This window comes from Emys orbicularis, chromosome 2 (assembly GCF_028017835.1).
Source record: "Emys orbicularis isolate rEmyOrb1 chromosome 2, rEmyOrb1.hap1, whole genome shotgun sequence".
In the NCBI taxonomy this organism is placed as follows: domain Eukaryota; kingdom Metazoa; phylum Chordata; order Testudines; family Emydidae; genus Emys; species Emys orbicularis.
This window is the reverse complement of record NC_088684.1, coordinates 192,680,975-192,703,714: the sequence shown is the minus strand read 5'-3', so window position 1 is coordinate 192,703,714 and position 22,740 is coordinate 192,680,975. Positions and strand designations below refer to the sequence as shown.

General features: G+C 40.3%; 1 protein-coding gene across 1 annotated transcript in view; it reads right to left on the bottom strand.

Moving 5' to 3' along the window:
* Positions 1 to 22,740, bottom strand: part of TNS3 (tensin 3) — a 172,558-nt gene that overhangs the window by 128,922 nt on the left and 20,896 nt on the right. Inside the window, exons 6-11 of the mRNA XM_065398054.1 lie at positions 22,597 to 22,709; positions 19,621 to 19,681; positions 19,397 to 19,472; positions 11,951 to 12,080; positions 11,070 to 11,135; positions 8,024 to 8,128 (exon numbers count right to left, since the gene is read on the bottom strand). Coding sequence (XP_065254126.1) covers positions 8,024 to 8,128; positions 11,070 to 11,135; positions 11,951 to 12,080; positions 19,397 to 19,472; positions 19,621 to 19,681; positions 22,597 to 22,709 — 551 coding nt within the window. The remainder of the gene's footprint in view (positions 1 to 8,023; positions 8,129 to 11,069; positions 11,136 to 11,950; positions 12,081 to 19,396; positions 19,473 to 19,620; positions 19,682 to 22,596; positions 22,710 to 22,740) is intronic.

Sequence of the window (22,740 nt, the reverse complement as noted above, 5' to 3'; positions counted from 1 at the left end):
CGGCCCCGGGGCTGCAGCTCTGCTCCCAGCAACCCAGCCCGGGCCCCTGCTCTCTCCTTAGCTCGGCCCCACTCTGTCTGACTCAAGCCATTCCAGTTCACACGGAGGACGGGACCCTTACATAAGCACTTAAAAATCTGCTTCTAACTGAAAGCAACAAAGAGTCCTGTGGCACCTTATAGACTAACAGACGTATTGGAGCATAAGCTTTCGTGGGTGAATACCCACTTCACATGTGTCTGACGAAGTGGGTATTCACCCACGAAAGCTTATGCTCCAATACATCTGTTAGTCTTAAAGGTGCCACAGGACTCTCTGTTGCTTTTTACAGATCCAGACTAACATGGCTACCCCTCTGATATTCCTCAGGGTTCTAATTGACTTGCCCAGGGTGATACAGTATGTCTGTGACAGAGCCAGGAGCTGAACCCAGGTTTCCTGAGTCCCAGTCCACAGCTTAGCCATGAGACTAACCTTTCTTTTTCTAAGGAGAGTCATCACAAGGACCATGCAGATTACAGATTGGAACAATCTCAGTCTAACTATCCAAATACAGATCTAAGATATGCCAGCCTGAACTTGTACACTTTCCACAATGCATAGATACACAACAGTGTCAGGAGTATTTAAGCCACAAGTTTCTATCATTATATGGATGGACACTGTTGAAGGGGGAAAGGGAAATGGGGATCAAAGTTTGCCCATCACAGCACATGTGGAAATAAGACACTTAATCATATCTTCACATTCAACATTACTGAAGACCAAAATAAACCAACTTCCATTTACTTATCTTCAACTTAATGACAATCTCCTGTTCAATAATAATAATAATAAAAATCTACACATGACACTAAAAGAGAAAAGTCTCCTCTGAAAGAGGCACAATTGAAGGCAGATATAAAGACAATGCTCCAAGTTGGCAGTGTTTTGTTTGATAAATCCAATTATTCCGTGTTTCTATTATCATTGCCAAACAGGAATGGAGGGGAATTGTTGTAGTACATCATTTTTCAAATGAAAATAAACTTTTTTTTCCCTTGCCTGCCAAATCTCTCGCTCTCTGTCTTTTAAACAACTTTGTATATAGTTCAAGAATCAAAGTTGGAGTTCATTTGATCACGACCAATTTATACTTCAGTTTCACTTACCAGAAATGGCACCGACCCCACTGTTTTTGTTGGTAGGCATTTGCATTCCTTTCGAGGCACCAAAGCCAAGCAGTTTTGTCTCAGCCCTTGAGTTTTGCAATACTGAAGGGGCCCTCTGGGAAAACAAGTGTTTAACTACGAGAGAGGGCAGCTCCCCATTCAACAGCTATTTACTTTGGGTTGAACAGGAGAAAAAATTTCAAATAAAAGTCAAACACCCCCATCAAATCATGTCACATGGGTGCATTCCAGAAAGCCAGTTATTGCTTACCTGGAAACACTTCTCAGATGTTTTTCTTCAGAAAAAAAGAAAAGGAAGGAACAAGCAAGTTTGTAAACTTTTGGCTATTTCTAAATATGGGGTATTTGACTATTCTCGGGATAGGCCAGATATTTTGTTACCCACCACTTTAGATATGGCAATTTGGACTGATTGTGCCCTACAGGAGTTTGGCTTGAATGTACACATCCCTTTGCCTCCAAAGCCACTTCTTTTGTGAGCCAGACTTTCCCCAATTTTCAGGCACTGCTGGCAAACATCACAGTTTGTCACTTACTATGAAGCAAACAATAGGGATCAGATGGAAAAAACATTTAAGTGATTCTAACACTGTGCTGACCAGCTGAAACACTTGCACAATGCTTCCTTAGTTTAAAAAAAAATGTCATTTTAAGACAATTTACAGTGTAAGTGTGTATTCTTTTTCTCCCACAGGTTTTTGCTAGCTAACTGTCAGGTTGTGGAGGGATTACTAAATAAATGAAACACTAAAAGTGACAAAATATTTAACAAGAATGGACTAAATTCATTCCTCCTGTAAATCCATTTTCAACCAAGTTGTACCAGGCATTAATTTGGCCCATTATTATGATCTCTGATGCTGGGCATGATGGTTTTTTTCTATCTAGCGTTGCTGCCTACTAAACTAAACCGTGTGTGTGCGGGAAGCGTACTGGGCACTCTTGCTGTGCATCATGCAGTCTTCTTCGGATGACAGACATGATCATTCACAACTTGTTGCAGTGATTCTATCCCTGGAACAATCTCAGCATACAACCAAGAATGATTGTCACTCTGTTCAAACTAAAGCACACTCCTGAACAACCCTAATATGTAACTGCCAGCCAGGCGGTCCTCAGAGTTATCTACATTCACTAGCAAGAGAAACATTTGCTCCTTGCAGTGCATAAGTTGGAAGCTCCTGGTTAGCACTGATGCATATTGTGTCATATAATAATCCTGCATACTATCAAGAGTTGAAACATTAAATAATATAGCTGATCAAATAATCTGTCTAAACTTTTTTAAAATGGAAAATGGCCTTTTTCATAACACGATTTTCCTCACTGATTTTTGATGAAAAACTGAAAAAAGTGGAGGCTAATATTTTTCAAAAGCATGACAAATTTCCATTAATTTTTTTGAAAGAAAGAAAAGTTTATTTCTTTTTAGTTTTTTTGCTGAAAATACTTACCATTTCCCAAATTGCTTTGGTAAGAACAGCTGTTGTGGAGACAGACGAGAACTAAAGAATCTGCAGAGCATGCCTCAAGGGGCAAAAAGCTGGGTGATAGTCCAGGAATCCCAAATCATGGTTTGTTATTATTATTATTATTTTCTATTATAGTAGCATCTACAAGCTCCAGTCAGGACTGAGGCCCCATTGTGTTAAGCACTGTTTAAACACAGCATAAAAACAGTCCCTTTCCCTAAAGAGTAATCTAAGCATGAGAGAAGACACAAGAGGGTTTAACAAGGCTTAGGAATCAGAAGAGAAATTCTTATGTGGATGAGGGTAACACTGATAAGTAAACTGCAAAAGATGCCTGAGAAGGAGTAAGTTACAGAACTGCCATGGTACTCACCTGGAGTGGGAACATTAAAATAACAGAGGTAATGGAATACACTACAATCTGGTGGGCATTATACAATGTACAGTGACAAAGCTGTTTTAGACATTTTGCTGTCTTTTCCAGAAATGAGTAAATTTTGGTCATCTCGCTGCTATTTACAAACAGTATCTCTACTGTACTATGCTGCTGTCCTCAAACTGAAAAACAGCAACAATGATTAACAATATCATCATTGCTGGTCCCTTCCTCCTCTAACAAACGTGGTTTGAAAAGATAAACACCCAACCCTGTAGAGACCACAGGAACAAAATGAGGAACTTACAGTAGATGATACCATCACTACCAGTCTAACGTCAGCACAAACAACTTCGAGAATTCTATCATTGCAGTCCAAAATACTGTTCTCAGTCACATATTTTGAACCATTATAGTAGAAGACTCCAAGGAAAGGTACCGCCCAGTTATGAGGGAATGTGATACTGACTCAAAATCAGGGACGAGGAAGTTATTTCTAAAGTTGTATATCCATTATGGAGGAAGTGTATTAAATGGTCTAGCATATAAAGTTGCTCATCAAGGGCTCTTAAGAGAAATAAGTGTCTAGATGAAGAAATTCACATGTTTTTCAATCACTTCTTCCTTCCCCAACTACCTGAAAATTCTAGACCTTTAAGGAGAAAAGAAAGGGAACTACAGCCATGGGGGACTAGCTGTCTGCAGACTCCTCCCATTCTAGACATATGTAAACACTGCTCCACTAATCACCAGGGATCCTAGGTTTCTGTTATAACCCCCCAAAAATTCTCTGATTAAAAAAACCATAAAAATGTGAGTTTTTCCACGATTAAAATGAAACGCTGAACTTTAGTTTCCCTATCAGAGGGGTAGCCGTGTTAGTCTGAATCTGTAAAAAGCAACAGAAGGTCCTGTGGCACCTTTAAGACTAACAGAAGTATTGGAGATAAGCTTTCGTGGGTGAATGCCCACTTCATCAGATGCAAGTAATGGAAATTTCCAGAGGCAGGTATAAATCAGTATGGAGATAACGAGGTTAGTTCAATCAGGGAGGGTGAGGTGCTCTGCTAGCAGTTGAGGTGTGAACACCAAGGGAGGAGAAACTGCTTCTGTAGTTGGATAGCCATTCACAGTCTTTGTTTAATCCTGATCTGGTGTCAAATTGATGGTGTCAAATTGACACCATCAGATCAGGATTAAACAAAGACTGTGAATGGCTATCCAACTACAGAAGCAGTTTCTCCTCCCTTGGTGTTCACACCTCAACTGCTAGCAGAGCACCTCACCCTCCCTGATTGAACTAACCTCGTTATCTCCATACTGATTTATACCTGCCCCTGGAAATTTCCATTACTTGCGTCTGATGAAGTGGGCATTCACCCACGAAAGCTTATCTCCAATACTTCTGTTAGTCTTAAAGGTGCCACAGGACCCTCTGTTGCTTTTTAGTTTCCCTAGTCACTATATATATAGGTATCAGTTGAACACAATGTTTTATTGATATACAGTAGAACCCCATTTATCCAAGCATCTATTCTCCGGCTCTCCATATTAATTGAACCACCAGCCTCTCAGGGCTGACTGCCCGAGCCCCAGCCACCTGGGGCTAGGGTGACCAGATGTCCTGATTTTATAGGGACAGTCCTGATTTTTGGGTCTTTTTCTTATATAGGCTCCTACTACCCTCCACCCCGTCCTGATTTTTCACATTTACAGTCTGGTCACCCTACGTGGGGCTGATCGCCCAAGCCCCACCTGCTGTCAGCCATGGGTGGCTGCTGGTTTGGTTAATACGGAGAGCTGGATAATGGAGGGTCAGATAAACGACGTTCTACTGTATGTGTTTTCATTTGTTCACAACATGTAAAAGATTCTCTGTAAAAATGCAAATTCTGCATTTTTCTGCGTTTTTTCCATGGCAAACAGATTTCTTGAATCCCTGCTAATCACCCAGGAGATCAGGAACATTTAGGAGGCAATTCTCTCTCTGCAACTAGTGGTGAGCCCCCTGCATCTAGCTATTTCAAACCAATATGGGAGACTCAGAAAAACTGGGTACCATTTTACTGTAATGTTTTTCCTTTTTATCACCTCTTTCTCAGTTTTGTACCTTCAGTCACAACACAGTGCTATGGAGTGCAATCCCTCTGTGCATAAAGTGTCAACAAGAACAAAACAGGTCTCTTTCAATCTCAAATTAATCATTTTTTTTTTTTAAAAAGCAACCTGAAAAGTTACAAAGTCTGTCAGTTTCACAAAGCTTGCGGTATCTGTGAATGGTCATGCAGGTTTGATATCATAATTCATTACCCCCCAGTTCTTAATATGCACAAAAAAGCGAGGAGGCGTTAGAGTGCATACTATATATAGGTCATCTACTGCCCTCTAGCCACGTATATTGCTCCTGTTGATTTCAACGGGAATTATGTGTGCAGGCAAAAGCCCATGCCCTAAAAAGTCTGAATTGGAACTGAAGAATTTAGCTGAAGAAAGCTACCTGTAACAACATCAGATGTAAGAGACTTTAAAGAAAGCTGCTGTCACAAAAGCAGAACTCTCCCTAAGTCTTTTAAAGTACACTTGATCTTAGCTCATAGAGCCGATTACACACTAAATATATTCAGTAGTGGAAGGCATTTCTAACAGCAGCAAACAGCATGACATCAGATTCTATTCCACTTGATCATATCCCACCCACAAGGCTTATATAGACATGAGTATCATATACTTTACATCCGAACTACTTCCCCTCCAATGTTCTGGCTGCACAGTCATTTCTTTGCTTTTCTGTAACTTCCTGTATAGCTATCTCTTGCAGTATAATGGAATGCATGAGTTTTCATTCATTGATCGCAACACTGAAAGTCATTTACAGAATCAGTTCAACTGCTTGCTTGGGGCTAGGTCAAGGCATTTATACTATGGCCCAATGTAGGGAGCAGCACAGTGCTGGACCACCAAGGAGGAGATTTTGCCTCAGGTAAAGCACAATCTTTTCTGATGCTGCTCCTTGCACATGAGTGGAGTATGCGCGTGCATGTACGCACACGGTGAGCGCCATCCGTTCTCATGGAGCAGATGGCTGCCTGCAGTGCCTCCACTCACCCTGCTTGGTGGAACCGTGCTGAGGAGAGGGGGAGGCGATGGCCTTGCTTCAGCCTTTCAACCTTTTTGCTGCCTTGTTCCCCATGGGAGAGCCGCAGTCAACAGTTCTTACTATCATGAGGTGCCGTTGTGCAACTGTGTCGTGGTATAGAAAACTGAAGTTTCTTGTATACCCCCATCTCTCTTACCCCCCCCCCCCCGCCACACACACACACAAAGGCTTCTCTCAATCTATACTCAATACTGATTCTTAAGGATTAAAAAAAGATGCAAGCTGAATCAGATCCTGGCTGATAGTGCTCTAGCTTTACTCCTTCCTTGTTTCTTCAGGGAGCTTTGTGAAAACAGAAATGTTGGCATTCGTTCAGGCCTTATCTGCTCCCCTCATGTTTTTACTTGCAACAGAGTCAGGCTTGTGTGTGTGTGCACGCAGGTGTGACATTCTGAGCTTTCACATGAGAAATACACAAATCAAGAACAATTACTTCTTTTGCTATGTACTGAGGCAAAGTCAAGGAACCATGCAAATGGGAACGAGATCATGATGGCTGCTTTTACACTACTTTCACCCAGACCATACTGCACTGTAAATACCAATAGGAAGAAAGGATAACTTATGGAATAGAGGGTCACTGGCAATTTAAAGACATATAATTGTATCAAGGGAAATGCCTGTCTGTATTCCATTGACTTGGGCACCCCTTACTTTATAGTCTTGAATATCTTCTGCAAAGTTCCAGGCAATGTAGCATTAGTGCTTTAACTGAAATCTGTGAATTTGCCACAAGATGTAGTGACTATAGGTATATATTGAGATTGAAAGTGGCAAAACTATTTGTAAAAGGATGACTGGCCTTTTAAGGGGAGATGGATCCACTTGTGACACACTCAGATTGTGAAAAAATGTGCACTTTCACATGACAGGCAGGTCATGTGGCTAAATCAGGCCTTTTGGGATGGCAATAAAACCAAAAGCCTACAGGGAGCAGGAGCCAGCTAGGAAAGCTGGGGTGTGGAGATCAAATCTGCTAGAGGAAAGCTTCAGCAGGGACAGGACTAAGGGCTTGTCTACACTACCATACGGGGTCAATCTAAGATACGCAACTTCAGCGACATGAATAGTGTAGCTGAAGTCGACATACTTAGATCTACTTACCGCGGTGTCTTCACTGTGGTAAGTCGACAGCTGATGCTCTCCCGTCGACTCCGCTTGCGCTTCTCATTCTGGTGGAGTACTGGAGTCCACAGGAGAGCGCTCAGCGGTCGATTTATCGCGACTATACTAGTATATAGACGTGATAAATCTATGCCCGTTGGATCGATCGCTGCCTGCCGATCCGGCGGGTAGTGTAGACAAGTCCTCAGAGTTGTACCAAGAGTTGTAGGCCAGCTTGAAGGCTGGGTGGGAGTTTGTGTGATTCCTTGTGAACTTTGACCCCAAGAAGGGGTGTTTTTCAACACATGAAAGCCTATGTTGAAAGTGTTAGGGAGTCCAAGAGAGGGAAACTGAGTCAGCAGCAACCCTGCCACCCCCAAGCCTACCAGGTGAGTAGTGCTGCTACACAACAATTAATAAAAAAAACACTTTCTAGACCACATCTACCCACCATCTAATTCACACCAACCAGCTCTCTCACACCCAAATGTGCTTCTCCTCACAAAGCAAGAATCCTAACCATTTCTATAACCATTAGATCTTTCTTCCCCCTACAGCCACGCTGCCACTGTGGCTAGATAGAGAGGGACATAACAATCAACAACTCCCACAATGGTAGAATTGCACTGGTTCATGTAAGGGAGCTCTACTTCCTCCCACCCCAGTAAGTATTTTATAGTTGCTAACAGTTTAATCTTGGTCTGTTGTGATAGAACCCTGGGGACAAGCTTGCTCTCCTCACCTTCACCATCAGGGCTCATGTTTTCGTAGGAATCCCAGCGGATTAGTGGATCTGAGGTATTGTAGTCAACTATCACTCCATGGTCATTCTTCAGGCGTTCACATCCTGAAAGGGTAAAGTCTTGGTCAGAGACAAAGTGGAGGAGTACTCCTGCTTTCATCTGTATCTACACATACACCCATCTCTGACAATGTGCTGCTTCAGTGAATGCATTAACCCCATCTTCAGAAGTGTGGGAAGAAATGACATGGAAAGACAGATCAACAGCCACACTGAAATGGACTATGGAAACTAAGATTATATTAATGTTTCAATACAGTAGGAATAAACAAAGAGTTTAACTGGGGCCTCTGACTACAGAGTAGCCCTGCCTTAATAGCACATCCACACACACCCCACCCTCCTGAATGAGAGAGTATGCAACGTTCTGTAGCCATGTACGACCAAAGCTGAAATGACGTCTCAGAATGATACCACAAGCATCTCCATTGTCAGTTAGCAGTTCAACTACTGCACAAAGAAGAAATGATGTAAGGTCATGTTTATTGTTGGGGTCACTATCATTCTGATATCAGAGAAAGTTTATTTAGTAGGTTTATTAAATACAAACAGTGTGTGTAAATGACACCAGCGCTGCAATGAAAACAAGGCAACAGCTCAAAGGCAAAGTTGACTTCTCAATCTTAAACTTTTGGCTGTTTTTTCTCCAGGGTAGCAGATGTGCTGCTGTTCCCACACACTAACATTACACTGAAGTCAGTGAAATGAAAGATTTGGCCTCACAGAAAGTGTCCCCTGCCAGACATACATGGAATTTTCAGCAGTAACCAAGGACTTAACTCACACATTTGTTTCACCCTTAACATGTAATCTATACATTTGAAACTATAGCAATGAGGGATTTAGCTGTGGTCCAGTGTCATGAGCACAAGACAGGAGCATCAAAAACTCCTGACTTCAATCTGGGCTCTGATGCTGACTTAATCTGTGACAATAAGCAACTTGCTACCTCAGTTTCCCACCTGGAATAGGGGAGAACAATCCTTATGTACCTACCCTACAGTGGCATTCTAAGGGGCATTTAATTAATATTTGTAAAATGCTTTACAGATGCAAAGTGTTATATAAGTGGTATTATTAGGCCCACTTTTCAAACATAAGTACCTAAAGTGAGGAGACTAAAAGTCTGCATTTAGGCACCGAAGTAACTATTTATAGACAAGTAAGTACTGATTTAGGTCCTGATCCTCAGGGCACAATAAACAGCCGGGCTCTGTGTTGAGTGCCACAGTCCAGCCACGCTCTCACAACACAGGACTGGGGCTTTAGGTGCCTACAGAGATATTTAGGTGCCCACATGCAGATTTAGGTTTCTAATGTTTGCCATCTGAGTTTGAGAAGTGGGCCTTCTACTATTAAACTGTATGAAGGGCTGGAATTTTCCATTTTTAAAATAATTTCTCAAATACTGAGAAACTGTAAAATTAGAGTCTCTTCAAAAATGGAGCAGTGAGACTTTTTCCCTATCCCTTTTTGCACTAAGATAACTCAGATATGAAATAAGTTCTAACTCCGAGCACCTGCTGAAAATACAAATCTGATTCATCCTCTAGGATACCAGAAAAACAGAAGTAATAATGAACAGATTTTGATCTTTTTTCAGACTGACAGACTGCCTACTCTTCAGGCAAACCAGGATCTTTACCATCCAGGAAAAGCATAGATTAAGCTTGAGAAGCTATTAAAATTGAATTTTCTTATAAGGATTGTCAGCAGGCAAAAGCAGAACCGTTCGCTGGACTGGACAGAAGCCAGCTTTTTATTGGCTGCTACTACTACTAGTCTCGAAGCAATTAGACTGGTGAAAAATGCAAGGGAAAGATTTCCAGGACACAGTATATGTAACACTACAGAAAAGATTATTTATGGCACATGGAAAGAACTATATTTTGAAAAACTCTTTTTCATCATCTCAGGCAGAATCAATATTTACCTTTGGAAAAGCAATAAATGCATAGTAGTAGTAAATTGTTCACAAACTCTATGATATAATTTTTTCATCTTGGATATGGGAAGTTCCATATTATTATAGACACAATCCTAGATTATAATGTATTTGAGGACGAGTACAGGGTATAATAACTCCACCAGAGAGGTCCTTTGGGGCCATCTGCCTGTCCCAAATCAGGATAAAGGAGGAGGGTTGGGCGTGGGGCTAGCAACTCCACCCCGTAAAAAATCAACCTGCTACAGAAACGCCAACAATAGAGATAACAGAGACTTTTACCCTTGAAAAAGAAGGGTCTTCAACTCGAAGACGCATGACGCTGGGTGGTGAAAGTCGTGAGGAAGCCACTAAGCCGATTACCCTTCTTGCAACCAGGCAAATGGCCCAGGATAAAGGACTCTGGAGATCTGTGGTTGGCGGCCCATACCCCGACTGGGGTGACGGGCATGAGTGAGAGTGAGAGTGAGACAGGGTATAACTTGTGAGCCAACTTCAGACCTGGTATAAACACAAGCAGCTCTACTGACAATGAAGTTCTATTTGGTTACAGGTCTGAAATTGGTCCAAAGTTTGTCACTTGTTTAAATGAGTTCATGTATGGCACCTGGGAAAACAATGAATAATACCCGTAGCATTTTATATAGACCACTGCTTAGATTAGGTTTTTGAAGGAATTATTTTTCTTCAAATAGTGTTATTTTAAATACTTGGCAGTATGTGATTTTAGAACATTGTGATCACTTAATCTATGTATGCTATGTATGCCATAGCTATCTGTAGAATAGTATACTATATATGTTATATGTTTTCTAATAGTTATCAGCAACCACTCCAATATATTTTTGTAATCGAATTCTGATCACAGTTACACTAGTGTAAATTCAGAATAATTTTAGTAAGTTCTTATATTCCAAGGTAAACTACATTCCACACTTTCTGCACTACAGCCTTCTGGGATGAAATTTAATTTTCTATCTGCACTTAAATTCTGTCAGCTTCCAAAATAAACAGAGATCATTCTATATATTGAATGCTTACCTTGGATTTTCTCTGGGGTTCCTGAAAAAACCAATTCAATTTTCCCATAATCAGGGAAGCGGTCATCTGAAAACACAACAAAATATCTCAGCAAGTTTATTTCCCAGGGAATAGTAGCTAAGCATTCACAAATCAAGATTTTACAGTAGAATAAATATAATGTGTGTATTTGCTCTTTCCCCAACTGCCTTCTAAAACAGCAAGGTTCCCCCCTCCCCCCACATTCTCAGTAAAAGACTACAAAAGCGGAAGTCAGAGTTTGGTTTACTTCCCAGAACAGCCAAGAACACAGAAAAGAAACAAAACAAAAAAAAACCCCAAAAACCAGCCAAACAAAAAACAACCCTAGCTCTAGTGCTTTATTTGCAGTGGTTTCATAGCTTAAAAAAAAAAAAAAACCAGCAAAACAAGAATCCTGACCACTAAACAAGGATAGATAGATAGATAGATAGATAGATAGATAGATAGATAGATAGATAGATAGATAGATAGATAGACACACATACACACACACATACACACACACAAAAAACAAAAGTAATACTTTGGGAAGAAGCACTATGATACCTAGGCCAGGATTTTTAAAAGTGCCTAGTGATTTTGTTCCTGAATTTTTGGATATACAGAGGCCTGGTTTTCAGGAAGTGCTGATCACCTACACACAAGCTAAGAATACACCTTTCTTCCTATTGAATGAGCACCTGTAGAATGTCCAATTAAGCTTCCAAAATGGAGGCATCTGATATCACTAGGCATTGTTGAAGACACTGACTTTGAACACAAACACACATTAACAGACACACACACACACATATATCCCAGTATACACAATCATGAATCCCCTCCCCACCCCACTATATCCCCCACAGAAGGAAGCCTACCTTTGTTAGCATTGTCCAAGTCCTCTTTGCCAAATACCAGACCATAGCCCTGAACGGCACCTGTGTGAAACTGCAGGCGGAAAACGACATCACGGGTGGCCGATCGATATTTTTTGTGATAACACTTCAGCTGAACAGACAAGAAAAAGAGAAACACCCCCAATAAGTCCATTCTTACTATTGTCTGTGTTTATATATTGCTCTCTGAACAAAACCAACAGTGATGCAATTTACTGCAGATTCCACCAACACTGAAACAAGGAAAGTAGCTTACTCAATCATTGTAAAATTATACAAGCCCAGAGCAAGTTACTTTTTAAAAAATGGATCAGTAAAATCTGAAAGGCAGATTTGTAGGCTGGCTTACATCAGTATGTTTGCAAGGCACCAAAATGCATCTTAAAATAAAGCACGGGTCCTCAATCTAAAGCAACTGAAGAACACACAGAGGCTTTCTTCACTTCAGCAGTAAGATAGTGAGCTGACTAAACTGTTTCTGGTAACCTAAAGTTAGACCATTGTAACCAAGAAATCCTATCTGCAAGGAGGCCATGTCCCTTTGGAATCTGCCATGATGAAAGCGAGGGTTATTTTAAAAATCTTCCTAGTCGTTCTACCAAGGGCAGCACCTTCCTTTGAGCTAAGGAGTACAGTTGCCAGCATTTGGATGTACAGGGAACAGCATTAAAAGTGAACTTCAAAGCATGGTGCTGAAGATCGTGTATGTAAGTACATCTGCCAAAAAGCACAGGGAAGGAAACAGAGTTATAACAAAACTGCCTTCTGGGTTAGTCCATGGGGAGGAAGGTGTCCACAGTCACAGCCTACTGTACATGTTCTCCTGTAAAAAAACACTGACCATGTTTGGCTGATGGAGTGCAGGAAAGAAACACAGGTTGAGCCAACTTGTTGGTACAGTAGCTCATGACAGAGCACAGCTACTAAATGCTGTCACTCACCTTTGTCACTTGAACAAAGGAGGATTTTTAATCTTTTTGTGCACCATCTCCATTGTTATCCTTTCACTGTTAGATTAAGGCCTTGTCTACACTGCCACTTTACAGCGCTGCAACTTTCTTGCTCGGGGGTGTGAAAAAACACACCCCACCCCAAGCACTGCAAGTTTCAGCACTGTAAAGTGGCAGTGTAGACAGTGCACCAGTGCTGGGAGCCACGCTCCCAGTGCTGGGAGCTACTCCCCTCGTGGAGGTGGTTTTTTTATAGCACTGGTGTCGCGACTACACAGCCATGTTAAAGTGTTGCCGTGGCAGCGCTTTAACGTTGCTAGTGAAGACCTACTACGTTTGATAGGATGGAAGCAGATAATTGTTTAAACACCCATAGAGTATTTCCAAACACAAATTTAGCAGTCAGATCCCCTATGTGAACTACAAGGCTTTTGTTATTGTTTGTCCTTTCTTGAATCTGAAGATTCATGCCCTTCCAAAGATGAAAAGCAAAGATAATAGCCCTTAAAGACTTATTTGAACCAATGGCACATTCTTTCCTTATTATTCATGCATTAGTACTATGTGCCTTCAGCAACAGCCCCAGGGGCCATCCTGCAAAACAGTCTAAACTTCAGTCCTGTCACCACCTCTCTCATTTAAGGAGATTAGTCATCCACCTAAAATTATTTTTATTTTATTTAGATGTGGGAAGAAGGTGGAGGATGAAAACAATGATGCATCAAAATAAGCTTGGTCTCTCTGCATTATTATGTCTTGATTTTCAAATATTGTGTAGCTGTTGGTCCCAGGATATTTGGTGCAGTAATATGTAGTAATATCTTTCATTGGACCAATTTCTGTTAATGAAAGATACACGCTTTTGAGATCCACAGAGCTCTTCTTCACCGAGACCGGAGAGCTCTGTAGAGCTTGAAAGCTTGTCTCTTTCACTAACAGAAGTTGGTCCAATAAAAGATATTACCGCACCCACCTTGTCTCTTTGATTTTCGAAGGCAGATAGGTCTGAATTGCCAAGATGAACCAATTCCAAAGCCCACTGAAATCCATGGGCTTTCGATCAGGCCCATACTGAGACATGGAGTCACACTAGTGAGAGATATTTGTTAGAGTTTAACTAAGTATATTTTTGAATGAATTAAACTAAAAAGCATCAAATGAATATACTGGGTCTCCTCCCACTTACACTGATTTTACACCATTATGCTCCTATGTCTTCATTGGCATTATTGTTGAATTGCGCAAGGACACCCTTCTCTGGGAGTGACGTTATAGGAGCAGTTTGTACTGTAACAGTCTAATGATGTATCTCTCAAATCTATACAGAGATGAGGAAGGCTGAATGTGTTTATTATGTAAGAGAAAGATGGAGTGAACACAGACAGTCCTAAAATTATTCTCTCAACTAATCCATTTTTCTTATACAGCAATCACAGTGCAAACAACTTGAAACAAAACTCCAAATCACAGGAAAAGTCCCATGAAAAAATTAATGGACACCCATCAATAACCCCAAAATGGACAAAAATCTCAATAATTTTTTAGTAATTTTTTAAAATACTTTTCCTTATTTTTCTTGAAATCTATGTCCCTTGACACCAGACAAAAGCCACATAGTCCAAACTGATCACAGGATACTGGACTGGGACTTAAAGAGACCTGGATTCAATTCCTGGCTCAGCCAGTCTCCCTGTGTGACCATGGATGAGTTGATGTACCCTTTGGAAGACCGCTGCATAGCCCCGGGGTACTCATACCCCTGGTTGAGAATCACTGCCCTAAGTGACGGATAAATACATTGTCTTTTTGCTCCCCTTATATTACCCAAAATCAAATGTCTTTGGCTCAAGAGCCAGGAAAGATTCTTGGTGTGCAGACTCCACCAGCATGCCCACAGCTGCCACTTGTTAGCTTGTTTGTTTTGTTTACCTTATATGTAAATGTACTTTCACTGTCCTGTACCTGTAATCAAGCCAGTCAGAAAGGGAACTCCACATTCCTTTGTCTAGGGCAGATTCAATGTATTCACTGCCTCCCAAACACATTTTAAGAACATATTTCCAGCACACATATATAACTCTTTGTACCCAACTTGTACATACATCACTCAAAGTTTTTTGGGGCTACTGTGTCACCAGTTTACATATAATACCTTCCATGACACCTTTTAGATACATATTATGACAACAGTGTATTGGGGGCAGTGAGTGTGTGTCAGGCCTGATAGGAATTATCGTATAGTGGGCCCCCTGCCAGTGGACATTGAGAGGCTCTTAAGGTCACAAATATGCATCTTTGTGAAGAGCATTGAGAATCTCGTGCGAACAGAGCTAAATATGTTTATGTTAGAAAGAAAATAAATAAAAAGAGAAAAGGAAACTAAGAGGAAGAAAATTCCCCAGAACATATTAAAAAGACTAGGAAAGATATTTTTTTAATTTTATTTAACAACTTGAATATTTATTGGGGCATAGGACACAAACTCCTTTTCAGTCAAGAGGTTCCTTTATTACACCTCTTTTAACTCTCAGCCAATCTGTGGCTGGCGATAATTTACTCAAACTAGCACGATCAGCTAGTCCTCTGATTTTACAAAACATAAGGCAGGGTTGCCATCAGGATGCTTGAGCTCAGGAATAAATAGCCTACTCATTATATGCCAAATCCAGTAATCCTCACTCAGGCAGCCTGCCATCACACATGATGGTAATTTGCCTAAGGAAGAACTTCAAGATTTGGCCCAGCATAGTAAAACATGATGAAAGTTTGACATGGTTGACAAGAGAGTGTATGCAAAAGACAGAAATGACCTGCTCCAAGTTTAAGGTCCGACTGGAGCTGTAACTATCATTCCATTCAATTTTGCTTTGTGAGGGGGAAAAAAAAGACCTCAAGAGACTATACAACTCATTTTGGATTAAACTTTAAGGGATCGTTAATACTTAAAGAGTTAGAGGTGAAGACACTGGCTTTCCTTCTCTTGAAAATATTTTAAATGGCACATCATTTTAATGAAAGAGTCATGGGTGAGAGTTTCTGCAGACGCAGAAAGTTAAAGACTTGCAAAACACAAGACATTCTCCAGACCTTGAGAAGTCTGACTTTGCACACGTACAGAACCCTCCCCACTTAACTGGCCACTGGAGAGAGAGAACCCATTTTCAATAATATCAACACCTTTACAATTTTTTTTTGTCCCCCCCCCACAGAAATCACTTACATATTTCCAAGTTCTTCATTTTCTGTGGTCATAATTCTGACCAGAATATTCATTCCGTTGGATGGAAATCCAAAACCTTGGATCACCAGTAAATCGGAATATTTTGCCTACTTATAAGGTACTATAGGCTACATTCTGGTCAGAGATACTGAGGTTCAAATTTGGAGTAAATGTTGACTTCAGTGGAGTTACTCCAATTCATCGCTGTGTAGTTGAGATCAGAACACTACCACGCATTTTTAGGATCCAGTTCAGCAAGAAAGTTAAGCATATGCCCAACCTTAAGCTTGGGGGTAACCATGCTGAAGTCAATGAGATTACTCATATGTTTAAATCTAAGCATATTTAAATACTTTACTGAGCTGGAACCCCAGATAGCATCCCCCTGTTTGTGTGGGTCCTACTCCAGAAAGTGGTGACAGAAAAAGGATTTTTTTTTAAAAAAAAAGAAGAACACATGTTTGTAAAAACCACAATAGTTGACAGGGAAGTGGAGGGGCACGTATAGTACCTGAAACTACTTTTAACTTTTTTTTCCCTTCACTAGATTCTAGGTTGACATGTACACAATCACCTTTTGTCCCTTATTATTTTTCAATCTTCTATTAAAATCACAGTAAGACACATCTTAATGAAGTAGCTGCTGATTTGTGTTAATGTGTCCTAAGAGGGAAATTACACAGATGAGCCATTATGTTGGACGCTTGGGCCCTGCACTTGCAATGAGCTCCTCTTGAGAGGACTCTCAGGGGGCTCATTGAAGGATTGGGGCCTGGATTATGGAGAAACCCCCCCCCCCATTCTTGGTTTCTAAGGTATGCATAATATTGCCCTCATTGTTATGTTCAGCCTCCCACCCCTTCCCAGTTCATTGCGACCATCTCCAGATCCACCATCACTTGTTGCTACAGACCCAAAACCCAAATCTGAACAGGCCCAAACTATGGGGTATTCTAAATCCAGATATGAATGTGTGTCATAAACCCATATCTGCGAGCATTTAGGTGTAAGGACAGCAGCCAGAAGGCAGAATAAAGGGATTCTTGAAGATCAAAATTCTTTCCTCAAGTACAATTCCCTGAAATTGATCTACTTGAAAGCAAAATTCCTAGGTTCATGTATTAGATTTTAAAGCCAGAAAGCACTGTTAGATCATCTAGTCTGACCTCCTAAATCTAGTCTCTCAACTCAAACCCAGCTTTTTCCATATGCAATTGTGCCAAGAGCTAGCAAATAATCCATTTATATCCATCTTTTCATATAGGAATGAAACTCAGCCAAGGGAAAGTTAGACTAAATATCAGGAGACACACAGATCTTTTAGACTGGAATAGTCTCTCAAGGGAAACGGTGGAAGATGTATGCTTTGGGTCACAAAACAGTTGATCATATGCTATGAAGTAAATCTTGTTTTGGCTAGATGGATGCTGAATAGAGGACCTAATAAATGTCACCCATCCTATCTCTAACATATAGATTTTCTAGACGGGGATAGAGTACTATATGGTTGTATAATCCATCTTTCTAACTCAAGATATCCCAAAGGGCTTAGACATAAATTAAACATGCATTAAAGTGACTGTTTATGCAGAACTGGCAGCTGTGATTAGCAACATCATATATATGATTTGGGGGCTTTTCTACATGTATAATCTGGCATAAAATAGGGTGTTACTGTAAAGTGGATCAGCCGTCTCTGATTAACTCCCTGTATGGATGCTCTTATTACCAAATAAGAGTACATCATTATAATTTATTTTAAACCACTTCCAAAGTGGATTAAGATAATTTGGAATAAGGGATTTAATTTCACCATTAGAGTGTCCATACAGAGAGTTAATAATGAATAACTCCCCGGGTAGACAAGCCCTTAGCCTTTGATTTGAGATCATATACACAGCACATTGTATAATCTTGCAGTTTTATCTTCTGTAAAAACCACTGATGCAATAAATCAGTCACTTCATGGGCCATTGGTTTTTAAAATCCTTACACTTAGAGATGCTGAGCCTCATGGATTTCATTTTCTGAAACCACTGATGGTTTTGCTCAGTCAAATCTAAACATTCAGACCTTGAGCTCTTGCCTTGTTTAGGAAATACTACTATATGGAATAAAGCATTGACTTCCTAATAAAGTGGCTTCTATTATGATTAACATTTCTCAAACTTGTGCACATAGTGTGTTACTGGTTTGTGTCACAAGCCAATACACCGGGAAATTCAGAACGAAGTTGGTTATTCTGTGTATAACCCAGTGGCCTATGTCTAGGCATTGAGGTTCATATGGTAAGTAGTACTACTGCTAATTCTGAAACTCTTCCAGTACCTAGAATGTGGGAGGCACTTTAGTATAAGACTTTAAAAAATATATTTTCTGTTGGGAAAAAAAAGTGGTGGAGGGGAAGACTTAAAAAAACTGAGAAATAGAAAAAAAAAATGTTCATCTCATTTCAAACATTTCACTGAAAATTGAAAACGTTCCTGAAATATGCTAGCAGTGCTGGGGGTGTGGGGCAAATTTACAGTGGGAGAATTATACTTGGTTGTGACACACACACTGCCACCACGTAGGTACAATGAAGCAAGTTTGGAAGAGATGACAACCATTTTTTCTTGTTTTCTTTTCTTTTCTTGTTTTTCTCCATTTTTCAGCATAACTGCCTCATTTTTAGAAAGTTGTGAGTAAGTGAAGAATGGATTTTTTGCAACATTTACTATAATTATACTTAGCATACAAACAGTATATATCATATGTAGCGGGTGTTCTATATTGTATGTCTGCAGAAACCAAAGGCTTTTTATCCAGTACCCTTCTTTACTCCCTTACCCCAAAATAAAACAGAACACTGATCAAACCACTCTTTGAAAGTAAAATGAAAGAAGTAGTTCCTTGCTGCCAAATTACAAGCCAAAGAAAATGTTAAGGCTGAGTGAAAAAACTTTCCAGAATGTGTTTTATAATGGAAATACTTAATATAAACATAACCATACTGAGTATCACTATAATGACAGGGGGAAGTTGGTAGTAATGGTTTGTTTTGTCTCCATAAAATGGTTCTTGCTTGAAGCAAACTCTTGCTTAACATAAAAACCCAAGAGGCTGAGTAAAACTAATTTAATTACCTACCCACTCGTGCCTCAGTGACAATTTTCTCATTCTCTTTCTACAAGAGTGCAAAATGTATGATTGTCTTTATTTTTAAATCACCATCTAGAAGGCACAATTAATTATGTGGAATCAGAATTAATTACTTACCATAATATCTCCCTTCAATAGCTGGGCTGGCTCAATAGCAATGCAGATTCTGCTTTGATTTTCTGGCCCTACACTACTTAACAGGAAAGAGAAGAAAAGGAGAGATATTTAAATAATAGTTGTGCTTTTAAACAATAAATTCATGAAAAAAAGATGGTTTAACTTTTGTAACTGAAAGGATAGAGAACTACATTCACGTAGAGATGAAAATAACTAAGACTTACTATATTCCTGATGTATGAACTGGCTGCATAGCCTGGTAGATCTTTAGAAAGGGCCGACAAACTGCAAAAATAGCCAAGAGAGTCATGTATTCTTTGTTAATTCTCTGTAATTTTTTTAAAATACACATTTAGTGAGTTTCCTGAACATACAACAGACACACTGGATGACATTCAGACCTGGTATAGGTGGATGCAAAGGCTAGAACTGGTTGACATTTTGTTGAAAAAATAATTAAGGAAAAATGGATTTTTGACAGATGTGACATTTTAATTCTGTTGAAAGTTTTTAAGGCCATTTTTTCAAAATGGAACAAAAAAAAACCCCCAAAACCCTTCCATTCTGAAAAAAGTTTCTAGTTTTTTCAATCTTTCCACCTTTTTTTCCAATGGAAAAATAGCCAGGAGAGGAGAAAGTAGGGAGAAAGACTTTTGAAAATGAGAGAAAGTAGCACTTTGCTCACTTTTTAAATTCTAATCCCCTATCTCCTACTGGGGAAAATAAATAAATAAATAGGAGAAAGTGGGGAACGACCAAAAGAGAAAACAAAAATAAATTTAAATGAAACATTTTGTTTTGGATTTTTTTTCCATTGAAAAAGTTCCTGAAAATTTGACTGAAATTAACAGTCATTTCTTTTTTAATCATATTTTTGCAAAACTCATAATAAAAAAAACATTATGGCCCATCTAAAGGGCAATGAAGTCAATGAAGCTACACTTACTTAAGTGCAGATTTAAGTATCACCCACTAGTGTATCTTGTGAATCTAGTGTATATGATTAAAGGTCTAGAAAACATGACCTATGAGGGAAGATTGAAAAAATTGGGTTTGTTTAGTCTGGAAAAGAGAAGCCGGAGAGGGGACATGATAACAGTTTTCAAATATGTAAAAGGTTGTTACAAGTAGGAGGAAGAAAAATTGTTCTCCTTAACCTCTGACAATAGGACAAGAAGCAGTGGGCTTAAATTGCAGCAAGGGAAGTTTAGGTTGGACATTAGGAAAAACCTCCTAACTGTCAGCACTGGAATAAATTGCCTAGGGAGGTTGTGGAATCTCCATCATTGAAGATTTTTAAGAGCAGGTTAGACAAACATCTGTCAGGAATGGTCTAGATAATTAGTCCTGCAACAAGTGCAGGGGACTGGACTAGATGACCTCTCGAGGTCCCTGTGACAGTGTATCCCATAAGGCTTTATGGGGGGGTGCTTGTAAATGTATGTATGATATAACTGGAATAGGGTTTTGCTACATATGCCATGTAACATATCTATGTAAAGGTTATGATCTACTGGTTATGTTCATCCTAGTTGTATGCAGGCACAATTCGTTTGTTCAAAGTTATGTATACTTGCTTGATTTCTAAGTAAGCTTTGTGAGGCATTTGGTCAGCTTCTTTAGGAAGGAATTCGCAAGGTTAAGTACCCGATCAGGAAGCATTTGGGGAACAATGCATCTTGGAATGCTCCAATCCACATAAGAAGTCTTCCTGGAGACATACAAGATACCATGTGGACAATGGCTTCTGCCTGTAAAGACTGAGTCGTGCATGGACATGTGACTTGCCCAGGTGACTCCAGAACTCCATCGTGGAGCTGGACTTTGCATAGGAGTGAGGAGGGGGGTCTCCACCCACAAGAGAAAGTCTATTTAAACCCGTGGGAGACCCCTCCATTTTGTCTTCAATCCTGCTTCTTACCTCTGGAGGGACTTTGTTACAAACTGAAGCTCTGAACAAAGGACTGAATGACCCATCCCAGCTGTGGATGTACTCCAGAGACTTGATTTAAACCTGCAGTTTATTTCATCACTGCTACAAGCCTGAACCAAGAACTTTGCCATTACTGTATGTAATTAATTTCATTTAACCAATTCTAGCTCTCATTCATATCTTTTTCCTTTTATGAATAAACCTTTAGATTTTAGATTCTAAAGGATTGGCAACAGCGGTTTGTGGGTAAGATCTGATTTGTATATTGGCCTAGGTCTGGGGCTTGATTCTTTGGGATCGAGAGAACCTTTTTTCTTTTACTGGGGTATTGGTTTTCATAACCATTTGTCCCCATGATGAGTGGCACTGGTTGGGATACTGGGAAACTGGAGTGTCTAAGGGAATTGCTTGTGTGACTTGTGGTTAGCCAGTGGGGTGAGACCAAAGTCCTCTCTGTCTGGCTGGTTTAGTTTGCCTTTGAGGTGGAAAAACCCCAGCCTTGGGCTGTAACTGCCCGGTTTTAAGCAATTTGTCCTGAATTGGCACTCTCAGTTGGGTCCCACCAGAACCAGCATCGTTACAGTCCCTTCCAGTTCTATGATTCTATGTAGAAACGTCAGTGGCCTGTTACTTTTTCTCCTGAGACTCCTTGCTGGAGTGTAAGCTCCAGAGTGCTTTTTAAGATTTAGAACAGCAGATTCGGCAAAATGCTCTTGCTGGCCCATGTCACCGCCCAAAACTGCAGATCCGAGTGGACTGTAGAAACAGGCTTTGAGGCCACCTCCTCAGGAGGCCCAATAGTGGAGTATGAGGAAGAAGACCACTCTAAATAGGCAGAGGTAACCCTTACACTGGAGTGGGATAGCAGGACTGAGACTTTCCCACGTAAGGGGAACATAGCTGTTCGGATGTCAGGGAGATGACGGCAGGACTTGCACAGGAAGTCCCTCAGCCCACTGGAAGGAAGATGAGAAGGAGGTGCTATCTCTGCATTTAGCAGAACTGGAGAGTTGTGCTCCTCCACTCTCACTCTTTCCCTAGATGTTCTGTTGGGTTTTCCTCATCCCTTGGTTTGCAGGAATAGTTGAGGCAAGGAGTTGTTCCTTAATGGAAATTCCCCAAACCTCAAGAAAGGTCTGAGATTGTTTTGAGATTGAGGGGAAGTTTTAGGGAGTTCTTATCTGAACTGTACTGGTTTGCCCATCCTGATAAGAGTGCAGTGAAACAAAAAGAGCAAGGCTTGAAAATGGCAAGTGAAATAATGTACCTCCTCCAGCATCAAAGCTTGGGATGCCATGAAGGATGACAAAGTGCAGGAAGAGTGGGGTCGTGTTCATTTTCACAGATCCAGACAGAAGGCCACTTAAGAAGTGCACATATCTGAAAAGATAATGCAACACAATTAGCCAAG